General features: G+C 38.3%; 1 protein-coding gene across 1 annotated transcript in view; it reads right to left on the bottom strand.

Annotated features, from left to right (window-relative positions):
• Positions 1-17,178: 17,178 nt before the first annotated feature.
• Positions 17,179-23,012, bottom strand: part of LOC126413029 (myrosinase 1-like) — a 113,756-nt gene continuing 107,922 nt past the window's right edge. Inside the window, exon 10 of the mRNA XM_050082923.1 lies at positions 17,179-17,639. Within this exon, the coding sequence (XP_049938880.1) occupies positions 17,531-17,639 (109 nt within the window). The 3' untranslated portion in view covers positions 17,179-17,530. The remainder of the gene's footprint in view (positions 17,640-23,012) is intronic.

The raw sequence follows: 23,012 nt of genomic DNA, 5'->3' as shown, positions 1-23,012 counted from the left end.
AGTTCCACAAATGTTGCTAAATCTGAGCCACAAACGGCAAGTATCTTCAACACATTCGCTTTTGAAGCAAACCTAATTACATTTACAAATATATTCCTGTATTAGAAAGTCGAGTCAAGTGTAAGAAAGCACGAATCATTGGACCTTACAAAAAAATTTTAAGTGTCTAAGGAAGTGTCTGTGGTAACAACAGACAACAGAAATATTTACTTCTGTTGTATTAAATGTGTTTATATCGTCTTACTTTCAGCGGAATATACTGCAAATATAGACATATTCGAAAGTATTTCCTCGTGAATGAGTTGTTGCTCATGTCACTGAATCAGTATGATTCGGCTGTTTTGGGGTATATTTCACGATAATTCACGTTTCTTCGTAGCTTACTAAGGCATACAACGCAAAAATATAACCACTACTCCGTTAATTAAGCAGAAAATAATTAAAAACAAACATTATCCTTGTGGCACAAGTGAGTATCCGCTTTCTTACCACCTGAAGCGCTTGTGTCGCTCCAGCTTTCAAACGGTAACAACTTTCACACCAGGCAGTGTCTTGAACTGTATTTGTTAGACTGTGATAACAGCCCCAGCATTCCGACAAAAGAAGAGAGATTTGTTGAAGTCATCACAAAATACGAGATCTTTGAAATCATTAGATGCTCGAGGTACACCACTGAATGGCAAAAACGAGGACTGCCTCACTCACCCTCTCTCATATGGCTACACGACAGAATTCATCCCACTTATATCGAAAAAATCATCCAAGCTGAATTTCCCAATCCACAAGAAGATCCAGAACTGTACGAGATAGTAGTGAAAAATATTATTCACGGACCAAGAGGGCCATTAAACCTCTATTCGCTATGTATGAGTAACGTAAAATAAAAAACATTACCCAAAACCATACTTGGATGACACACAAACCGGAGTTGATAGCTATCCCAAATACAGTAAACGATCACACGAAAACGGTGGCTTCACAGCAAAAATAAGAATGCGAGGCAACAACAAACTGGAAGTAAATAATCGATGGGTTGTACCATATAACACCAAGCACACACAAACGTGGAATACTGCAGTTCAATGAAAGCCATCAAATATACTTGTAAATATGTAAACAAAGGCAGTGACATGTCAATATTTCAAATAGCCAAAGACAGAGAACAACAAAACAGAAGCGATGAGATTCCGGTGTAACAAATGGGAAGATACATAAACGGTAACGAAGTGACGTGGCGGATTTTCGATCTTCCTATGCATGAATCAACTGTGCAACATTTTAACAGTACATTGGGAGAATGGACAGATAATTGACTTCACAAAAAACACCGCCAGAAAAATTCCAGCGAACTACCTCAGAACTCAACATTAAAAGCTTTTTAGCATCTGTGCCAAACGGATTCATTCTCGAAAACATTACTACATGTCGAAGTCCATACGTATTATACTTGGAACACAGCAAGAAAAATCTTTGAACGACGAAAACAAGGAATTCCAGAAGAAGATCGTCCAGGAATCATGGAAACTGGCGCACTAGCCCGAGTATACACCATACATTCGACCAACGCTGAATGCTTTTTATCTCTGGATGTTGCTAGATGAATTATGGGAACCAAAAAATTTCAGAGATCTCACGACTGTTGACGGTTACCTACGCCAGATATACAGAGAAGCATGCCAATGCTTAGGACTACTGGAATACGATAACCCCTGGGAATGAATACTACAAGAAGCATCACTCACAGTCTCAGCTGTACAAATTAGAGACTCATTCGCCATAATTCTAACAACATATTACTCATAGAATCCAAAACAGCTGTGGGACAGATTCAAAGAAAATTTTTAAAAAAATCCGATAAGCTCATCCTGAACTGACCATCGAATTCATAGACGACATCTTCAATGAAGCACTCATTCGCCTAGAAGATAAATATTTAGCAGTAAACAACCAGACCTTAGTACAACTTGGAATGCGTGCACCACGAAAAGATGCCATCAGTGTGCTAAACTTCGAAATCACGAAGGAAGAAAGCTAAAACATGAACAATTTACCTGTATTGTATTGTATTTTTATTGATCCAGGCAATCATAGTATTGTACAGCTGTACATATGATACTGGATGGGTGAAGAGAGCTATTTACAAGTAATTTTTACAAATTGTTTTTTACATTATTTTGTAGCAAGGAAATTATCTATCTTAAACAAAGCAGTCAATACAAATCATAGAATTATAAGGTTGTACATACGATATTGGACAGGTCAAGAGAACATATTTGCAAGTAATTTTTTATAAACTGATTTTGCATTATTTTGTAATGAGGAAGTTAGCTATCTTTAACAAAACAGTAAATACAAATGTTGTATGGTAAAATACAAATAGCCAATACAAATGTAATAGTAAAGTAGTCCACTGTATTTCATAGACATGCACAGTATATAATAATCCAGTATATTTCATAGACATGCACAGTATATAATTTTCAGACCTAATTGAACATTTATCATAAAATTAATACAATTTTAACCCCTTTCAAAAAAATAATCAACTGCATAAAAGCAATGGTCCAAGAGATATTTTTTTAACTTACGTGTGAAGGCTCTTGGGTTCTTTGTTGCTTTGATTTCATTTGGTAAATTATTATACATTCGTATCAAAACATTTAAAACACTTTTTTGGTAGCAGGTAGTTCTGGACTGAATAATATGTAGGTCAGATTGCTGCCTTGTTGCATAGTTATGAATATCTCCATTGAATTTTAGTGTCCAGTCATTGTTTAACAGGTATGACTTGACAAATGAGACGATATTATAAATGTAAGCAGAGGGCAGTGTCATAATGCCATTTGTTTTGAAATGTTGTCTGCATGATTCGTTATGTCTTAGTTGCATATTATGCGTATTGCCTTTTTTTGTATTTTGAAAATATATCTACCTCCAGGTGAGTTTCCCCAAAATATGATTCCATACTGTAATGTAGAATGGAAGTAAGCATAATGTACATGTATGAGAACAGATTTTGTGACTGATTTTTTGAGTATCCTTAAAATGTAACACACAGTCGATAGCTTTTTTTTTAGATATAATTTGTGTGATTCTCCCATTTAAGATTTTCTTCAAGCCATATACCAAGAAACTTGACCTCAGTACATTGCTCACAACAAATCACTCCTCACTGACAATCGGAAGGAAATTTACAACGTTATCATGGACGGGATCGACAACAACGCTGTGGTATTATCTACTTGGACGTACCAGGCAGCACTGGGAAAACATTTGTAATAAGTTTCTGGTGGAAATACGTGCTAAACAATGCATTGCACTTGCATCATCCAGCATTGCAGCCACACTTATGGAATGAGGACAAACTGCCCATTTCACCATACAGTTACAGTTGAATGTAGCCGAAGAACAATTCCCAATATGTAAAAACTTAAGAGGATCTGGCCGGGGTGAAGTTCTAAAGCAGGATAAAATTATCTCCTGGTACAATTGCACAATGGCACATTTAAAAAAAAATCACTCGAAGCTATGGACAGAACATTAGAAGACTTGCGAAGAAACTCGAAAGTGATGGGAGGAGCTGTTCTTATACTCTCAGGAGATTTTCAAGAAAAGTTTCCAGTTATACCCAAGTCAGCACCAGCAGACGAGATCAGTGCATACTTAAAAACATTACATCTCTGGTCACATATACAAATACTGCGACTAACAAACAATGCAAAGGTTGAACTATCGAAAGACGAAACAACAGCACATTTTGCTCAACAACTTTCATAAATAGGTGAAGGCACATATCCTACTGACCACACAACTGGCCTCATTAAACTCAACAGTGATTTCTGCAACATAGTGGCTGCTGAAAACGAACTTCTCGACCTAATTTATCCAAACGTTGTTCACAATTATACCAATCCGGATAGGCTGTTAGAAATGGCAATTTCGACAACTAAAAATAATATTAAGAATGAGATTTTCACTCTGCAGCTGTGTGTGTGCTGATATAAAACTTCCTGGCAGATTACAACTGTGTGCTGGACCGAGACTCGAACTCAGGACTTTTGCCTTTCGCGGGCAATTAATATTGTCGACGACATCAAATTTAATATTTCTTTATTTAGCCAGCTGTAGACATTTTAAAATGTATCGATGTTGTCAGTTCGTGTACATTCACTTATTTATACAGTTTGTTGTTACATGTAGGTAAACATTCTGAGACATAAGTTATTTTCAATCCTTTTTGCTCCTTATCAAAACATTATATATAGTTAAACATCGTGAGACAAAAATTATTTACAATCATTTATCCTAAGACATTCACTTATGGTGTAAAAACAATGTTCCTGCAAATACAATTTAAGATTTTTCCTAAAGCACTACATCTTACCCATTTCTTTTATTTTCTGTGGTGGTTTATTATACAGTTTTACACCTTTGTACAAGAAACTATTTTGAGTCTTACATTTATTTTTCCTGTCTAGGTGAGGATAATGACGTGTTCTTGTACTATAGTCATGAAAACTGCTATTTGCACTATAATTTTCTGCATGCTCTTGATTTTCTTGGGATATAAATTCACTAGGAACAGTTAGAATTTCTAACATTTTGAAAAGTTCTCTACAGTGGCCCACTTACTGCTTTTTGTTACAATTCTCACTGCTCTCTGTTGCATTTCAAATATTGTTTGTAAATTCTGACCACTCTTTCCCCAGAAAATTATACCATAACTGATTACTGAATGAACATAACTGAAGTGTACCGTTCTCAGACATTCATCACTGCATGCAGCTGCAAGAACTCTAAGTGCACAACATGTTGTGGACATCTTTTCTGAGAGTTTCACACCATGTTCACTCCACTTCATTTGGCTCTCAATGTGCAACCCTAAGACTTTTGTTGTAGTTACATCATCTAAGGAGATGTTACCCAGTTTTAAATTTAAAGGACTCTGTTTCCTATTCATTCTAAAACATATTGTATTTGTTTTATTTATGTTGAGAATTACTTTGTTTTCCTGTGACCATCTGTAGACATCCCTCAGCACTTCAGTAGAGTTTTCCAGCAGTGTGCTGGTGTCTTACTAGTGATTAATACGTGGCTGTCATCAGTAAACAATATCTTCTCTCCATGGCTAATATGTTGTGGGAAATCATTTATATATACCAGAAACAATACTGGGCCCCAATATTGATATATTGTGATCTGATATATGTTTCTCAATGTACTTGTATCCACTGGAGACATGTGTCATCTCTGCTGACTGCACTCTGTCTTCTAGGTATGATCGAAACCATTTGGTAACGAGTCCCCCTACTCCTAGTGCCTCTAACTTATCCAACAGTTTCTGGTGGTCAACTGTATCAAATGCCTTAGATAGGTCTAGGAAAAGGCCAGTTACATAGCTGTTCTCATCTAGTGCTTCTAAAACAGTTGCTGTGAATTGTGCTACTCAAAATAAAACTTCCAGAGTGAAAATGTGCAAATCGATCGACACAATGGTAAACGTTGAAGAAAGTGTGAAACATTCCTACAGAATTTCTAAACTCATTGCAACTACCAGGAATGCCATTACATTACCTTCAACTTAAAATTGGATCTCCAAACATACTACTCAGAAATCTCAACTCACCAAAATTATGTAGCCTAGCTTATGACTTGAAAATACAAAGGACACTCCCTATTTATCCCCAGAATACCACTGATCTCTACTGAACTGCCATTCCAATTTAAAAGACCGCAATTTCCAATCAGATTAGCCTACAGTTTTAGAAATAACGAAGTGCAAGGACAAACTAAAATATTGTGGCATCAGTGTCAAAACTCCCGCTCCTCTTGTGGTCTACTATACTTAACTGGCTCTCAAGTAGGAAATTCAAGGAATTTTTATATATGGATAACAAAATGAAAAATGTTGTTTATAATCAAGTATTGTAGACAATTAAAATATATTTTCAGTAAAAAAGTTTTTAAATCTCATACTTTAAAAAGTATTGTAAATAATTTGAATATTTTTTTCAATAATTTCTTTTACCTCCTATACTTTAAAGTTTATCCTTTTCTTCCAGCTACAACACAATCTCATTTCAACTCCTTAAGCAAAGCCGGTTACCCCAGCTAGTAATTAAATAAGAGAAATTGGAGTGCCTTACAGAAATATTTAAGTGTTCGTTTTTCTGCGTAATTTTTCGAATCGAATGGTAGAAAAAAGCGTGAAGGTGGTTCGATGAACTCTCTGCCAGGTACTTAACTGTGAATTTCAGAGTAATCATTAGATGTGAAAGTAGATGGAGATGCGCACATTAAGGCTCTCTGGGTGTTTATGTGAGTAGGCTGTACTATTGCCACAGAAAGTGGCTACCCAGAGATCTTTCCTCAACTTGTGTGGCACAAAACATGCAAAATTATATGATATTAAGAGAAACAGAACTTGTTGTGTTGGATAATATAGGGATAAAAAAGGCAAATCATGTAGGGGGATTTTCGGAAAGATTTGAAAGGACATAACTACCTGTTTATTTCGCAGCGGTTTTTCTGTAAATAAAAAATATTACACACTTGTTTTTGGCTGTCAAGCCTCCCTTAGAACTGAAATCAGGAGTTCACTGGAAAAGATGGATGCAGAGGATGGGGTTTAGAGGTTAGAGGCCAGTTCTGGGAGTTAATTTTTTTGTGAGAAAGAGTATCGATGCTGGTGTTTGCTGTGTTCAGTTAAAAGAACATGAAGACACTGGTAATAAAATTGATGACAAACTGCTTCACCTCTGAATTCCAATTAATGGGCACATTTAGCCTTACCTGCTAATTTACTGTTGTATCGACTGCAGCCAGCATCGGGACACCATCTCTTCTAGCAGAGGTTTCTAATAGCTAAATGTATAGTCCTAGTAGGTAACATGGAATTCAACAGACCAGAAGTCCGACAAAACTGACAAATCTTGCATAAATTGTTCCAAAGAAAACGTGGGAATGTGAGGTAGCCTGTTACAACTTAGATACGATTTATTCATATCCAACCTAGCCTGAAAAGTCTTTCTACAGGAAAAAACAAAAGAAACATATAACTGCAGCATAAACGAGCGTTTCGATAACTCGTCTAGTCTCTGATCAGAAAGGGAGAGAGAATACACAGAGATTTGTTAAATGATTAATAGCCACGAGAATTGAGGAGACTGAAGCTCAGGCAGGCCAATACTACGTACTACCATGAAAGCATGGCTACCTTCATTGCGACCACTGATTGAAGAGCAAACCATTGCATTTCTACAAATTCACGACAGAAATAATCGTGGTTGTGTTACAGTGAATATGAAACACTTCTAACCTGAGCTGTGAGCTCCATGGCTCTTACCAATAACAGGCACAAGCACATATAAATGGTGGCAACACCTGCACTAGTGAAGATCACGACACGGCTCCAGTCACTAACCGTCAATGAATGGAGATGAGAGGGCTTCTGTCATCAATTTCTTCTTTTTACCAGGGGAACTGCATCTCACAATGCATCAGCTGGCAGAAAGAGGCGTCCATGACCTACATAAATAGGGCGAAAGTAAGAATTTGTTCTAGTCAGTTAGACCTTTTCTCATGGCTCATAGGTAAGGGTTTCTGGAGTGATGGCAGTCCTGTGATTGGGTGGGATGGTCTTGTGTCCCTGCACTGTAAGAAAGCTGTGGCAAGAAATTGAAAATAATGCCTCAATCAACCTTTGTGGCTAGTCGTCATATCGTGAATTATTTTGAACAAATAAATCAACTCCACCCCCATGAGAGAATAGTCCTTTGCTTATTCAAGCATATGGTGATATTTGAGTGCTGTGAAAAATTATTTTGATATCATGTAATTGATGTTTAATTTCATCAACTTCTGGAATATTATTCGGAGTGACTCAAGACTTATAGCTAACGATTCCTAAATTTCTGTACACTTTGAATCTTAACATTGGAAATGCAAATTATATTTTATTGGAACATTTTATCTTTGTCAGGAAGGAAGGACAGGTCAACAGTCATTCTTACTGCATGTCTTGTGGTAGACTAAAGGAAAGTCTCTGCTCTACAAGAGGACCACTCCAAGCCGGTGAAGTTGGAAACTAATACTGGGAGAAACCAGAATGAAGAGAAGCACAACGCTTCAATATGTAATGCTGATAAAGATTACAGATCCTGTCCTGCTCAAACAGAAGAACAGAAAAACAGGACAGCAACAATGGTGAAGGAATACTATAAGAAAATAGAAAGGAGAAGTGGCGGTATAAGTTACTGGATAGAGGCCAAGTGCAACTGCTCACCAATGTTATAAATGCAGAGTTGCAGAACAAATAGTTGTTTATCTCTCCTTTCCAGTGGATGAAGAAACCACATAACTGAACGCACTGTTTTCCACTGGTTCTGCACTTGCTGCATGGGTAGTTTGAGAAAACAGAACTCACTCTCTATATCATAATCAATTTGGGGCAATTGTTGTACTGGGAGTGAGGTTTATACACCCTGTAACGCGTTGGGAGCTACTGGGTTTGGCCTGAGGAGGATCAATAGGAATTATAGCAGGTGGCAGTGTCAACCCACTGCAATATGGTTTTAGCCTTTAAAAATGTGTGACCATGACATGGTCGGTTAATTGCAGCCCAGCATTCACAGGTGTTGGGAGCCATTAAATCTGGAATGGAGTCTATAGGATGGGGAGAATTTCTCACCTTTTCCCTTTCTGATTGCAGGATTTCTCAGTAAGATCCTGTCCCTTATTGATAATGTGGTAAGATGGGATCGTTTATTGCTCTTTATCTGCCTAGCAGTTGTTCTGGAATAATTATGTAAAACTTTTTTCAAAATAGTTTTAAGTTTCATGGATACCTCTCCAATTTCTGTACCTGCTGGAAACATTTATAATTCAAAAGGGGCACTCATGTTTTATGTGCACACAACCTCATGAGGATTGTGCCCAATGGACTCATTGATTCATCTGTTATAGGCAGACACAATGATGTATGGAAAATTGTTATCCCAGTCATTGTTAGTCTTATTGACATAATTTTCTCCACACACTCAACGCTGCCATTCACCGTTGGATGACGAAGAGTTCTCCATTTTCTGGTGCACAGCAGTTCACAAACGTGTATGAATAATGAAGACTTGAAATTTGTCCCCTGATCTGCAAGTATTGTATCCAGTCTTCCAAAATGTAGGACCACATGCATAACAAAAGCTTCTGCAGTTGTCTCTGCTTTCGTGTCAGAAATCTGCATCATGAATGGGTTGCATGAGAAGTGATCAGTAATCGATAATGGTCCTAGGATGTCCAAAACCAGTATTTCAAAGGGTCCAGAGGCCTCACGTAGTGTCTAAGTGGAATTGAGGTTTGCTAAGTTGTGCCTGCTGTGTGCAAGGGATGAAGAGGAATGTAAATGTCAATATCGCACTGTCAACACTTTCACCAGAATGACATGATTTTAAGTGGTTGTTGCTCACTTTCCACTATGACAAGCTTGGATGATGTCAAGTGTGATAATAGGTTTGTTTATAAATAATTCTTCTGCTACCAGTCACGATTTTCTTTATTTACTTTTCACATGATGCGTTTTGGGAAATGATTCTCATTTTCAAGCGCGTTTTTTGTATGTATTATGCCATTTTTAGATGATGTTGTCGATGTGTGAGAGTCTGCTTCATTTCATTGACTTTGCTGCAATATATAAGAAAAACGCGATTTTTTAGTTGGTTATCGGTCTTTTTGTGACCATCTAAAAACTCATGTGTTTCTTATATTTTGCAATAAAGTCAACGAAATGAAGCAGACTCTCACACATCGACATCGCATAAAAACGGCACAATATACACAAAAAACGCACCTGAAAATGGATATCATTTCCCGAAACGCGTCCCATAAAAAGTAAATAAAGAAAATCGTGACTGGTAGCAGAAGAATTATTTATAAACAAACCTATTGTTTATACAGTTACAGACTTTGAAAACAATTTATAATGGATCAAAACAGTGTGATACTATGGTGCTGAAATGCTTTAGGTATTACTAATAAGTTTCCTTGGAGAATTCTAGAATATAAAATACCATCTGCCAACAAATTCCAGTAGAGTAGCAAGTTTTTGACATTATTTATCTTGTTTTTGCACCTCCTGCCATTCAACACTAAGTACCTCATTTTTTTGTAACATCCAAACTTTCCAGCTCAACACATCGGCATTTTGGTGCAATTTGCTAGGTTTGCGGTGGACCTTGTAATCATACTCTCTGAGCTTTAAGTCAGTAGACTACTCAGGTATTTTAAAAGTAGCAGTCACAATATGGCAGCTTGATATGTGAACAGTGCGAAATATCTGCCATAAAGCTAGCACTTGACATAATTTACTCCAAATACCAGAGAAAATAGCTCTTTGTCAGTTCCACTGTAATTAATTTCTACTTTTTGAAGCTGGCAGGATGCATAACCGACCAGTTTCTCAACATTATCTTCCTCCTGATTTATAACACAGCTGATGCCGTAATCACTAACGTCAAAAGAGAGAGCAAAAGGTTTTTCAAAGTCTGAGTACATTAATAGGGGATTTTGTCACATGACTTTAATTGATTTCATTGCTGCTTTATATTCTGTAGTCCAATTGAAAGGTACCCTTCTTGTAAATAATTTAGTTAAGGGAATTGTGACAGTGGCGTAATCTTGCACAAATGAAGATGGCCAGGCCTTGAACTGATTGTGTTATTTTATAATTTTTGGTGTAAGAATATTGTTAACTTCTTCTGTGAGACAAGAATTCAATTTTATCGCAGCAGAGCTTATAATGTGGCCCATATATTGCACCTGACACTTTACGAAAAAACACTTTTCGGTTTACGTTTAAGATGGCACTTTTTCAACCTGGCAGTATGCTTCTCTACTGTTCTGCATCCTCCTTGATTTTCTGTGAAAAGACAATGATATCATTGATATACATTAAGTAAATGGTGGGTTTCAATCTCTGCAATAATAGATTAGAGGTATTGGGTGTATTTCTTAACCCAAAAGGCATTCTGAGGAACTCATAGTCCAGGAGGTGTGAAAAATGTTGTCTTGCGTCTGTCCTGAGGCGCTATTAGCATTTGGTGATAACCTGGCTTAATATCCAAATTGATAATGTTCAAGGTGGTCTGAACAGTCTGAAAAGTTTGTAAGGGTGTTGCAAGGTAGGTTGTGCTGAGAACTAATTCTTAAAAAAATTTGATTAGTTTCCAAGTTATTTAGCATTGTAGTTTGCCAGTCAGGTTGTTATGTATGCAAATTCAAGTGGACCGCCAGATACAATTAGTGTCAGCTGTTCTCACAGCATAGATGGTAGTCATGAGGCTGCTAGACTTTGGCTCAGGTTCGACCATCACAACCATGTCATGTCCAATTTTTTTTATCGCTCTCTTGCTCAGTTTTAAGAAACCAAAGGTAGAACATGTTTGGCTACCAAGTCTCTGCTGGACTGTTGAGTCAGTGTGTACAACGAGCTGATTGGATAACTTCAGTGCCAGTTAACTCGAGAATGGGGCAATTTATCGAATTGTTTTCTTTTCAGACTGTTTCTGACCACCCTGTATTTGCAATTTCCCGGTATTTGAGCATTTCATCGGTTTGAGGGAGTAGATATGTATTTAGTGAGCTACGCAATTTACTGCTCATGCATCTACGTAGAGATGGTAAATCTTCTCTCCATTGATGCTTTTCTTTGGTACGATAACAGTAGGTGAGACCCAGGGGCTACATTAACGTTAAATTATACCTGCATCTACTTACTGTTCAATATTTTCGTCTTGAACTGACTGAAAATAGTGGGGAGTTATCGACCATGGATTCCCTGTTGGAATTTCGTGCTTCATTACATCTTTTTCTGCTAAATATCACCTTCTCCCAAATAGCTACTCAAATTTCTCTACTAATCGGTGCAACAGGCATCTCTCTGGTTCTGAGAAATACATCAACTTTTTTTTTTCAAATGTTTTCTAAGAGGTGGTAAGACTACACATACTTTTGTGGTTGGCAATGTTTTTCTGATTTCATAGTTCCAAAACTTCCATCTGAAACTGTTCTACATTCACTCCTGCTATATCATGCACGCTGTTTCACATGGAACTGTTACATCTTGTGTGCTGAAATTATCCAGTCAACTGCTACAAACATTCACAAATTCCTCATCCTGCATGAACCAGCTGACAGTCTGAAAAGATTCTGTAGCTCCTACGATTTCAGTAGTTATCCAGAAAACTTACCATTTTCCACGAAATATAGTTTCTGCAGCGCTGACCTTCAACATTAAGAAATGTGGTTTAACGTAGACTCGTGGAATAGGTCTTTTTCTGCTAGTCATTCGCGCCTTTGTAGTGCTGTCACTATCAAATCAGTGTACTGTGCCACTGAATAGGACAGTTGCAACCAAAAGTCAATGGCTCCATTTAAGTGGTGCAGGAAATCATCCTCCTAGAATAACATCAAAATAGTGTCCCCTTTTTTTCAGCACTTCCATATCAAAATCATGTTCCCTTGTAGCGATCCCTATCTCGACATGGCGTGTTTCCAAGAGATTAATAATTTTTGTTTCTATTCCACTGATGTGGTAGTAAGGCAGCTTCATGCCTGCTTATCACCAGGGGGTAAAAGTCGTACAAGTAAGCTCACCTGATCGTCGTTGTCTCCTAAAAGTTTAACTGGGCTACCTTGTAGGTAGCTTTTCACAGTCATATTTGCCGCTTCTGTTAACCCACAAAAACTAACTGGGTTGACTGACTTTAATGGGAGCTCATTACGATGATAACAGCCCCTTTACCATTTCCTGGTCCATACCTTCCTTTACTTCTGGAACCTCATAATCCTCAATGGCCTGAGCTTTGCACATTATGTGATGGGTTGCAGCCATCAGTGGCCAAACACTCTAGAGTCTAGTGAGCGTGCAACAAGGGGCTTCCTTTCTCCGATCCCAGCTTAAAAATTTTCCCCTGTACGCTACCGAAGAGTGGACAGCTCGTCACAATAAACACTCTTTTTTTTCTTTTGGTGGAATACTGGTCGGGTAAACCCTTGGCCAACACATCAAAACAGACTTTATTTCACAGAGACTCGATCGATGTGAGTTTATGTAATTCCTAAGTCCTAGAGCAACTGAGAGAGAGAGAGAGAGAGAGAGAGAGAGGAGCGTGTGGATATCATCCTTAGGTGAGAGCGAGAGCCAGGGTCAGTGTGTATCTGCCAGCCCAACACTGGTGGTGTCCTATGGCCTATACATAAGTCCTCTCCCATGGTCTTTATTGGCTGTTTGGGAGACATGTGGGCACTTGACAATCAAAATATTTTACAATAAACAATTTCTGCAGAGGCAACGCTTTTACTTGGCCATTGGGCACAGAAGTCAGTTCTTAATTTTTGAAACCAATGATTTAAGTCCAAAAAATCAAATTAACTAAAAAATTCACAATAATCCCTAGACTGACCAAATGACTGAACAAAGACTGTAGAAGGTAGGCATGTGGCGAGGAGGAGGTGGTTGTTGCAGTGAGGAGGAAGATGAATTAAGGGGAATGATTTTGGGATAGACCTAAGGATATGAGTAGGGGTTGGCCTACTCCACTTACAAACTCTGCCAGAGTGACCCCCTCCCATTAGACCAACATAACCTCAAATGTCCACTTAAATCCTTAGGCCCATCCCAAAAATCTTTCGCTTGAATCCACATCCCTTCTCTCCACAATGTCTGCACCACACAGCAGCCATCTACAAATTTCTCATGGCACGTCCTTCCACAGCCCCAATCTTCCTACCACCTCAAAGAAGCAGCTGCAAAAGAGCAGCTCCTCATCACACAAAATATAACAGACCGCAGTAGCTGAACGATGTCCTTTGCTAGGGGTTCAACCATCTATCACCGTGTGTAGAAATGAGGACCATTTTACCTACAATCCGTCCCACTTCTACAAAAGTGTTATTCCTTTGCCGACCCAACCTAAAAATCATACTGGCCCCTCCATATGCCATTTTCACTCCTAGCCCCTCGTCATAGGGCTCACATCTTTGTAGAAGACCCAGATCCAAAACTTGCCTGAATTCATCCACGTGGCACATCCTACTTTATCACAGGCTTATCCTGTCGCATTATAAAGAGCGCCACCTGTGAAAGCTGCCATTTTATATACCAGCTCTCCTCCAATTTCCACACAGTATTTTGCATGGACGTGACCAACAATCCTGTATCCACAAGAAAGAATGACCACTTCTGAACAGTGCCCAAGGGCAGAGGTAATCCCACAGTGGCAAAACCCAATGCTGAAAATAACATGCTCAAGTTCAGTTGCTACTTTGCAATCATTTCCATTTGGGTCCTTCCTTCCAGCACTAACTTTTCTGCACTATGTAGATGGGAGTCATTCTTGCAACATCAACACATACTTCATTCTTATTATTATTCTGGCTTTAACCTTAGTAACCCACTGCACCCACACCATTTACCCAGAAGTGTCCTTTACCTCTGTTCTGTCAACCCCACCCAATCCACTGTTCCACATCATCATCATTGTGTACCATAGATGCTCATTGGCTCCAGTGCCCATGCATCACATTTCTATCCTTGGTTCCCAACTTACTGCCTCTCTCTCCCACATTTCTATCCCACATGACTGCTGCCTCCCTCCAAATCACTGACTTCCCTTTCTCACCCCTCCCCATGCATCCTGGCTCTTTTAACTCTCTACCTATTCCTCTCAACACAGCCCCTCACTTTGGTGTACTTTCTAAACTACAGTCCCAGCGTTCAATCTAGCTGCACAGGTGTGTGTGTGTCTCCACACACATATGTATGTGTACTCCAGCTCATTAAAGGATTCATCTGATAGTAGGTAAAATTTTCTTTTTCTTTTACGTGCCTCTCGACACCTTAATGCTTCTGCTATTCATTGAGTTGCCTCCTTTACTCCTAAATTATTTACATTCTGCGTGAATTTCACTTACTACATTTTTGTAGCCATCAGTACAGTGGATTTAAGTGCTAGAATTAGCCATCTAATGCAGATTATAGGGAAACTATGTGAAGATTTTCAAAACATATCTATTTTAGATACTTATAGCAAGCAACAGACAAGACTAGCTAAATAGATATATGATACAATTATACTTTATCTGGGTGGAATTGGAATCGAAAATCTCATACAACAATGCGAGTTTGATGAAAGTTTTATAGTGGCATGACCATTCTATGTTAGCTACCTACCTCACAAGCGTAATTTAACAGTTGAACATGCTGCTTTTGACTGAAATAATAACACCCATTGAAGACTTTATAAGCAAAAGTAAGGAAATTAGATGTGTTGCCATGTAATCAAGAATCTTCATTTTCTGTTTATTATATAAAATGAAACAGGCCTTATTTCTTATGAATGAATCATGAATACAGTTATGGTATTTAGAAATCTGCTTGGCATATTAAAATAGCAATTAACACTACATGCATCAGTGAATTCTCTTATACTGTAAAATGGATTTTTTTTTAAAATTAGTGACTCAGTTTAATTTGAAATTTTTTCAAAGATATGGACTGAGTCAGAGATGGTTATTTATTGAAGAGTTTTAAGGAGCTGACTCTGGGTTAGTGATCTGATTTTACTAATCTGTGTTTTGGAATACAAGTTTTGAGTTTAAGACTGGTGATGTTCTATTGAAGTGAATAGTTTATTTTTAATTCAATTTCTTTACATTAATTTCAGTGCAAAGAATGTGATTTATGGTTTGATGCTATAAATTTTACTATCTTATTAAAAGAAGATTGTCAGTAATCTGTCAGGTTAGCTCTGCATAACTAAAGCAAAATTGAAGCTACTGAAATGGGTCAATAATTTTAAGAAACATTTTTACTACTCTTTTTGAAAAATGGTACAAATTTCGAAACTCTTAGCACTCTTAGGAAAGTACCAAACTGTAGTCATTTGTAAAAAGGAATGCTTGAGGTTCACAGATCAAATTTACAATTTTTTGTAACTTATTTGAAAAAAATAATAATAATTCACCCTTTAGCGAGAAGATGAAGATGGAGAATCTGTTACAACTTCAATGGATGTGATAGTATTCTATTAAGAAACTTTCTCAGTGGAAGTGCTTATAAAACAGTTCAGTTACAAAAGTGACAGTTATGTTGATTTTGTTCCCACTTTATTTCATTGAAGATACAAAAAACTCATTCAGTATATGTGGTTGGACACATATCTTGACATGTATACAAGAACGAGTTCATTTGTGTAAATCTCCCATGCAGGTTTGCAATTATTGGACACAGTTCCTATGTACATTTCATGCACTATTTTTTTGTATGCAGAATTTTAAGTTAATAATTCTCTTGTAAAGTAAATTTGATTTGTGAAGTGTATCACCCTATTTAATCCATCATTCATAGTTTTTTTAAATATGTGCTGTAAGAACAATATTTCCTCTGCAATCATCTCAAGTTGATTGTCATACCAGCTTAGTAACTTAATTATAGCGTTACTTTTAAAATGAGTCTTTCTTCGAGGCAAACTAGAGTACTACATATCCATGTATTTCCTAGGTAATCTATCGAATATAGCTTCGTGCCAGTTTATTAGGTTTTACTTTAATATAAGAAGTTTCGTATACATAAGCATCATTGAAGCATTTCACATACTCATCTTTCTGAGTTCTCACTTTTGACACTACATGGATTCTCATAGAACATTATCAATGTGACTTGGGAGTTTGTTACAGAGTGCGAGGATTAATGGTTTATGGTTTAAGAAAATCCATCTGTATAACTAACTGCATAAATATCAATAGAGAGGGTAGCAATAATCTTACACAGTTGAAGAAACTAAAAAGTGTTCAAGTATGGTATGCCGTTCTGATTCTACTCTAACCAATGCATACAAGTGATGAACGTACATGATTCTTAAGCTACGATTCCGTTCTGCCATCATTCCAAATATAGGAGTTATTTTCTTTTACATTTACAGCTTCTATTTTTGAAGTTGGACAAAACAAACGTAAAGTCTAGTTATATTCCAGATGAAGTTCATTGAGAGGGATGAGGCAGGTTTCTCCATCATCAGCTGATCAGCGCTTATTCTGGCAAGATTTACATCAGCGACCATTAGTGATATGCGTCCATCTCATGAGGGGAGTGAAAACGCAAATGGAAAGATTTTCAAAATAGGCAAGGTAAAATGTTCTCAATGAAGTTATGATAATAATAATAATTTTAAAAAAATAGCAGAATAATGTTATTATTTTTCAATTAGTCATGCAAATTTAATTAGTATGGTTGAGGTAGTACATGTTGAAGGTTTAAAATTTCTTGCTTTCATTGCATTTGAAGGAGATGTCGTTATTACGCTAACAGTGACTTGTCACATTCATTCCCTGGAACTGATTGCAAATATTTTATTTGTTACAGTGCTGTAGCAACCAAAAAAATTGTATGAGCGCCGAATACCCCTTGAAATACCCTTTACTGACGTGTGCAATGACACTAGAGCCCAAGTCTTCTCAGACTTGGCGACGAATAACTTAGCTATAAACGCTTCGACTTGTACACAGTTGACAGGTACTTGGCAGAATCTCTAGCCGTTCTTGGGCGCTCTGGGTCGTCGAAATCCACGTAGTGCAGGCCTAATCTCATCCTATACAAAAGAAATCACAATTACAACATGTAACTACATTATCTCGTCGACATATTTCATGAGAAGTAAATGTGTTCAGGAGGCACCATTAACGTACTTCGCAAACACAGAAAAAAATAGAAAGTATTGATGTATATGTTATTGTAACAGTACTCTTATCGGTAAGAAAGTAAATCACAGATACCGTTTTGCATATGCTCAGAAGGCAAGAAAGAAATTACAATTCTGTGTGTAGGCCTACTGCTGCCTACAAGAAATAAAATATGCAGAAAGTCGTGGACTATTATCCACTTCATAAAGATTGACCCCTGGCTTTGAGCTCATATTCTGATTATATCGCATGACAGACTTCGATGTGTTGTACTTTGTCGAAATTAAGAGAACTTCTGTTTTTATCCAGTGTATGAATATTACATTTTAGTTGAAATGGGGGCGACATGCGCGGTAATAATTGAGAGAGAGTTTGCTTTTTCGAGCATTTTTTGGCGAGTGTCAACTTTAGTCAAAGAAGCCATACCGTAATACGGAGAAATATTTTCTTTGCAAAATTTAAAGACATAATCTTATTTTATTTGCAGGCGGATTTTCGTTATTTTCTGGTAGTCATCTCATCCCTATAATATCAAACAAAAGAGGATGCTTATCATTGTAGCTATTGCGGTGGAGGAAGCATGGGTGCAAAACTTGAACTTTCGTTGGTTACAACGTATGTCATTACTAATTAATACTCCCTGTGATTGTCATTTAAGAGTCTGTAATGCAATTGCGTTGGTAGTTGTAATGTATGCGCGATTGTGGTTGAGCGTAGTTATCATACTAGCGCACCGACGTCGTTTCTACGCACAACAAGCAGTTTCGTTGTCGCATTCCAATACAGCACTGCTGCGTCCAGTTTGTCATTGCAAGTAGAGGGCACTAATATGGCAAATTGCAAATGAACGATCGATATACAAGCAGCTCCCTGTAAATGAACAATGAAATCTTTTGTGCATTTTAACAATAAACAAAAAATTGATTAACTCGAATAAATGTGTATTGCAGAGTGCAGAGGATAACCAGGTTTGTAAGGTATTGTCTTTTAGGTACAAGCACATTTCCAGCTCAGAAGATACTTACCTCACGCATAATAGTTATAATCATCGTCATAATCATCATTTGTGATCATTACATAATTAAATAGTAAACTGAATATAGGACAAGTCAAAACTGAGAAAAAGAGAGAGAGAGAGAGAGAACAAATTTCAATTTACAAACTGTAATCAAAAATCACAAGTAACAAACAACACAATTTAATTCGTAGAAATTATCAGTACTTACAAACCCAGTTCACAAAAGCTATATTTTATAATTGCAGAGTTCTTTTAATGAGTGAAACGAGTGAAGGTTGTATTCAAATGTACTTTTATCTCGATGTTGTTTTAAATCACTAGTTAGGAAGTTGAATAACTAAACATGTGATACACCCCCTGTTCTAGACTAACACATGTGGTCACCGGTATTAGCGATGTTAATTGTGTTGTGGCTATCGACATGTTTATTTTGTTGCATCTCTCCAATTTTGTTTGAAAGATACTCATACATGTAAAGGCTTGGTGGGCTCATTATTTCCTGTTGAATGAAGTCTGGCCTTCAAGGTTCCAGTTCGTTTACCTAAGTTGCAGATAGCCTTGACTGCTTTTTTCTGCACCTGAAGATTTTACAGAAATTTCATAAGCCAGCGACTACATAGTCAGTGCCGCAACAATAGTGTGCGCTAGCCGATCAGAGGGCATTTCCTCTCTGCTCTTATTCGTTGTTCGATGTCCGACGTGAAACGAGGGATTTCATGATCAGCTCTGGATGGTACTAAGAAGAATCAAGTGTCTACCTCGTACAGGGTGAGGCAGTTTCAAGTAATCTTGGTTTTCCGAGATTTAATTTCATCGTCGGAACGTCTCTTTTACGTGTTTTGGCAATTATTCGTGGTCCACAGTCAGTCACTACAGAATCTGATTTTGAATACGATCTGTTATATCACCTTGACTAATTAACCTGTGACATGCAACGTTACTATGGTGTACACAATACAGAAAGCATTACAAAGAGTTGCTGATTACCAATAAGAAAAAAGACTAATTATTTAACTTATAACTGACTTCGATTACAATTTACTTGGTTTATTGAAAGGACTAATTATTAAACATCTGACTGATTTCAATTACAATTTACTTGAAAAGGCTGCTGACTATTATTTATTGATTCATAAATGATATCCCAAGGAAAGGCTACAGTAGCTGTTATTAGGCAGATTAGTCTGCCTACTAGAGTATACGATGACTCATATTAATATTATTTATGAGAGGGATGTTTCACAGTTAAGAGTATTACGGTCACCACTCATTAATTTGGAGTGCTTACATCATGCCCGGAGTGGCCGAGCGCTTCTAGGCGCTACAGTCTGTAACCGCGCGAGGATGTGTGTGATGTCGTTAGGTTAGTTAGGTTTAAGTAGTTCTAAGTTCTAGGGGACTGATGACCTCAGAAGTTAAGTCCCATAGTGCTCAGAGCCATTACATCATGCATTAGAAATCTATTACCAACTGCTGGTTGCGTGTCTGTAGTTTGCAGTGACATCAGTATTAAATTTAGAACATCACTAAATGTCAACTTGCCCCATTCCTCTCACTGTTTTCATTGCAGTTAAGTAAACTGACAATTGCTTGCCACTTCCCAGGTGTCCGCACCAAAAAGCGCCTGAGTCTTCACAGCACGTTGGTGTGGTAAGCTTGCTGCTACGCAGTTCCTGGCATTGAACAAAATGCAAACACTCAGCCATTGTCGAGACGAACTCAGAAACATCCTGTTTTATCGCTACTAAACTGCGTAAAGCCCCACTCTGCCTTTGCCAGAAATTTCCAGACAGCACTTCATGCCTCTAAGAACAAAGTCAGCCGAAGTAGTAGCGTAGGTACCGCTGTGCAGATGTAAAGGACCAAGGCCTAGTCCAGCACACAATTTTAGCTTTTGAGAGATATTCAACAATGCAGACATTAGACGATTGGAAGCCTTCCTGATCCAGTAAGGTATATCTACAACCATCCAACCATTTACAAAATGATGCAACTGAAAGAGAAATTTTTTACGTGATTCCAATAACTGGGAGTTACTGTATGTTTTTCCGGAAGTATATAATCAATTGTATAGAGAGTGGACCGTCTTTTAGCACCCACGGATTCTGTGCATTTCCTATCTGCCTACGTCCAGTGTCATGCCAAGTGAAAGCTAGTGTGTGTGTGTGTGTGTGTGTGTGTGTGTGTGTGTGTATGTTTGGCTCTTATGGGCGCCCAACGGCAGGGTCATCAGCGCCCATACACTTATTAAAACAAACGGATGTGGAGATGAAGTAAAATTGTTGTACACGCATGCATGCACTCGAAATGGCCACAAAAGTCACTATATCTCACATGGACTTCCACATGTACTAAAACCAGTTAGGAGGAAAGATAGGTAATCAAGAAATTAAAACATAGTTGTTGTTGTCGTGGTCTTCAGTCCTGAGACTGGTTTGATGCAGCTCTCCATACTACTCTATCCTGTGCAAGCTTCTTCATCTCCCAGTACTTACTGCAACCTACATCCTTCTGAATCTGCTTAGTGTATTCATCTCTTGGTCTCCCTCTACGATTTTTACCCTCCACGCTGCCCTCCAATGCTAAATTTGTGATCCCTTGATGCCTCAGAACATGTCCTACTAACCGGTCCCTTCTTCTTGTCAAGTTGTGCCACAAACTCCTCTTCTCCCCAATTCTTTTCAATACCTCCTCATTAGTTATGTGATCTACCCAGCTAATCTTCAGCATTCTTCTGTAGCACCACATTTCGAAAGCTTCTATTCTCTTCTTGTCCAAACTATTTATCGTCCATGTTTCACTTCCATACATGGCTACACTCCATACAAATACTTTCTGAAACGACTTCCTGACACTTAAATCTATAGTCGATGTCAACAAATTTCTCTTCTTCAGAAACGCTTTCCTCGCCATTGCCGGTCTATATTTTATATCCTCTCTACTTCGACCATCATCAGTTATTTTGCTCCCCAAATAGCAAAACTCCTTTACTACTTTAAGTGTCTCATTTCCTAATCTAATTCCCTCAGCATCACCCGACTTAATTCGACTACATTCCATTATCCTCGTTTTGCTTTTGTTGACAGAGAACAAAATACAAACGAGCTAAAGGAAAAGCACAGGGAAATGTGACTGGCTGACCACTTACAAAAACCTTGGGTGAGCCAGCCACCCTGTTGACTCATTGAAGACATCTATCTAAAATCTTGTTAAAAATGTTGGACAATTCACAAAACTTTAAAACGCGAAAAACTCGAACCACATTCGTTTGATCATTACATAAAATACACTGCAGATCCGCCGGCAAATCCGCCGCAGTCCGTTGGTGGGTACATAAAATGCAGTCCAGTAAAATGTGGCGCACCGTGATCTGCACGCCACAAGCACCACACACTGGAGGGTCCTCTCGCTGGAGTAAGACTGCATGCGTCATAGGGCTGTCGCCTCAGTGAAGACGAGTAAGAAGGACCTTGTCCCGTCGGCGTGGCTGGAAGGAAGTACGCCACGGCCGAGTTGTGGGCTTTACGAAGTGGAACTTGGTGTCGGTCACTTTCAGTCAATCGTCTTCCCATCGACACATGTCTTTATACATCAACAGCGAGGTGAGAGTGTGCAGGAGGATAGCACATTCAATCACCTGAGGGTCAATATACACCTCCTTGGCTGCTCGATCCGCCCTTTCGTTCCCTGCAATTCCCATGTGCCCTGGCACCCAGCAGAAAGACTCCTTCCCCAGTCGTTGTAGTTGGAGGAGGGCATCCAGGATATTCTGGGTTACTTTATCTGCTGGGCACGAACGTTGGAGAGAGTGAAGGACGCTCAGAAAATCTTAACAGACGAGAAATCTGACACTGCTCCAGAGCCCGCAAGATCGCATATAATTCTGGATCGAAGATAGTAAATTCTTGAGGGAGTCTAACCTTGAGGACATGATCCGGGAAGACGACAGAGCACCCATTGGAGTCCCCCTGCTTAGACCCATCTGTATAAACAAGTACATGGTTGTGGTACTCAGATAAAATGTTAGAAAATATCACATTAAAAACGGAAGCAGGAGTGCTATCTCTTCAGCACCGCACCAAATCTAAAATCAGTTTGGGCAACTCCAGTAACCAGGGTGGCAGACGGTTAAAACTCTGTAAGTGGCTGTTTTCGAAATGTTAGTGAATCATGTAAATGAGACAGGACGTAGTTGCCAGACGGGTATTCATCTAGTCTGTTGGTTCCCAATCTTTCTGAGAGTATTAGGCCTGCTCCTGAGAGA

This window comes from Schistocerca serialis, chromosome 7 (genome assembly GCF_023864345.2).
Source record: "Schistocerca serialis cubense isolate TAMUIC-IGC-003099 chromosome 7, iqSchSeri2.2, whole genome shotgun sequence".
Classification (NCBI taxonomy): Eukaryota; Metazoa; Arthropoda; class Insecta; order Orthoptera; family Acrididae; genus Schistocerca; species Schistocerca serialis.
The sequence above is the reverse complement of the archived record's forward strand: the minus strand, read 5'-3'. Positions and strand labels throughout refer to the sequence as shown.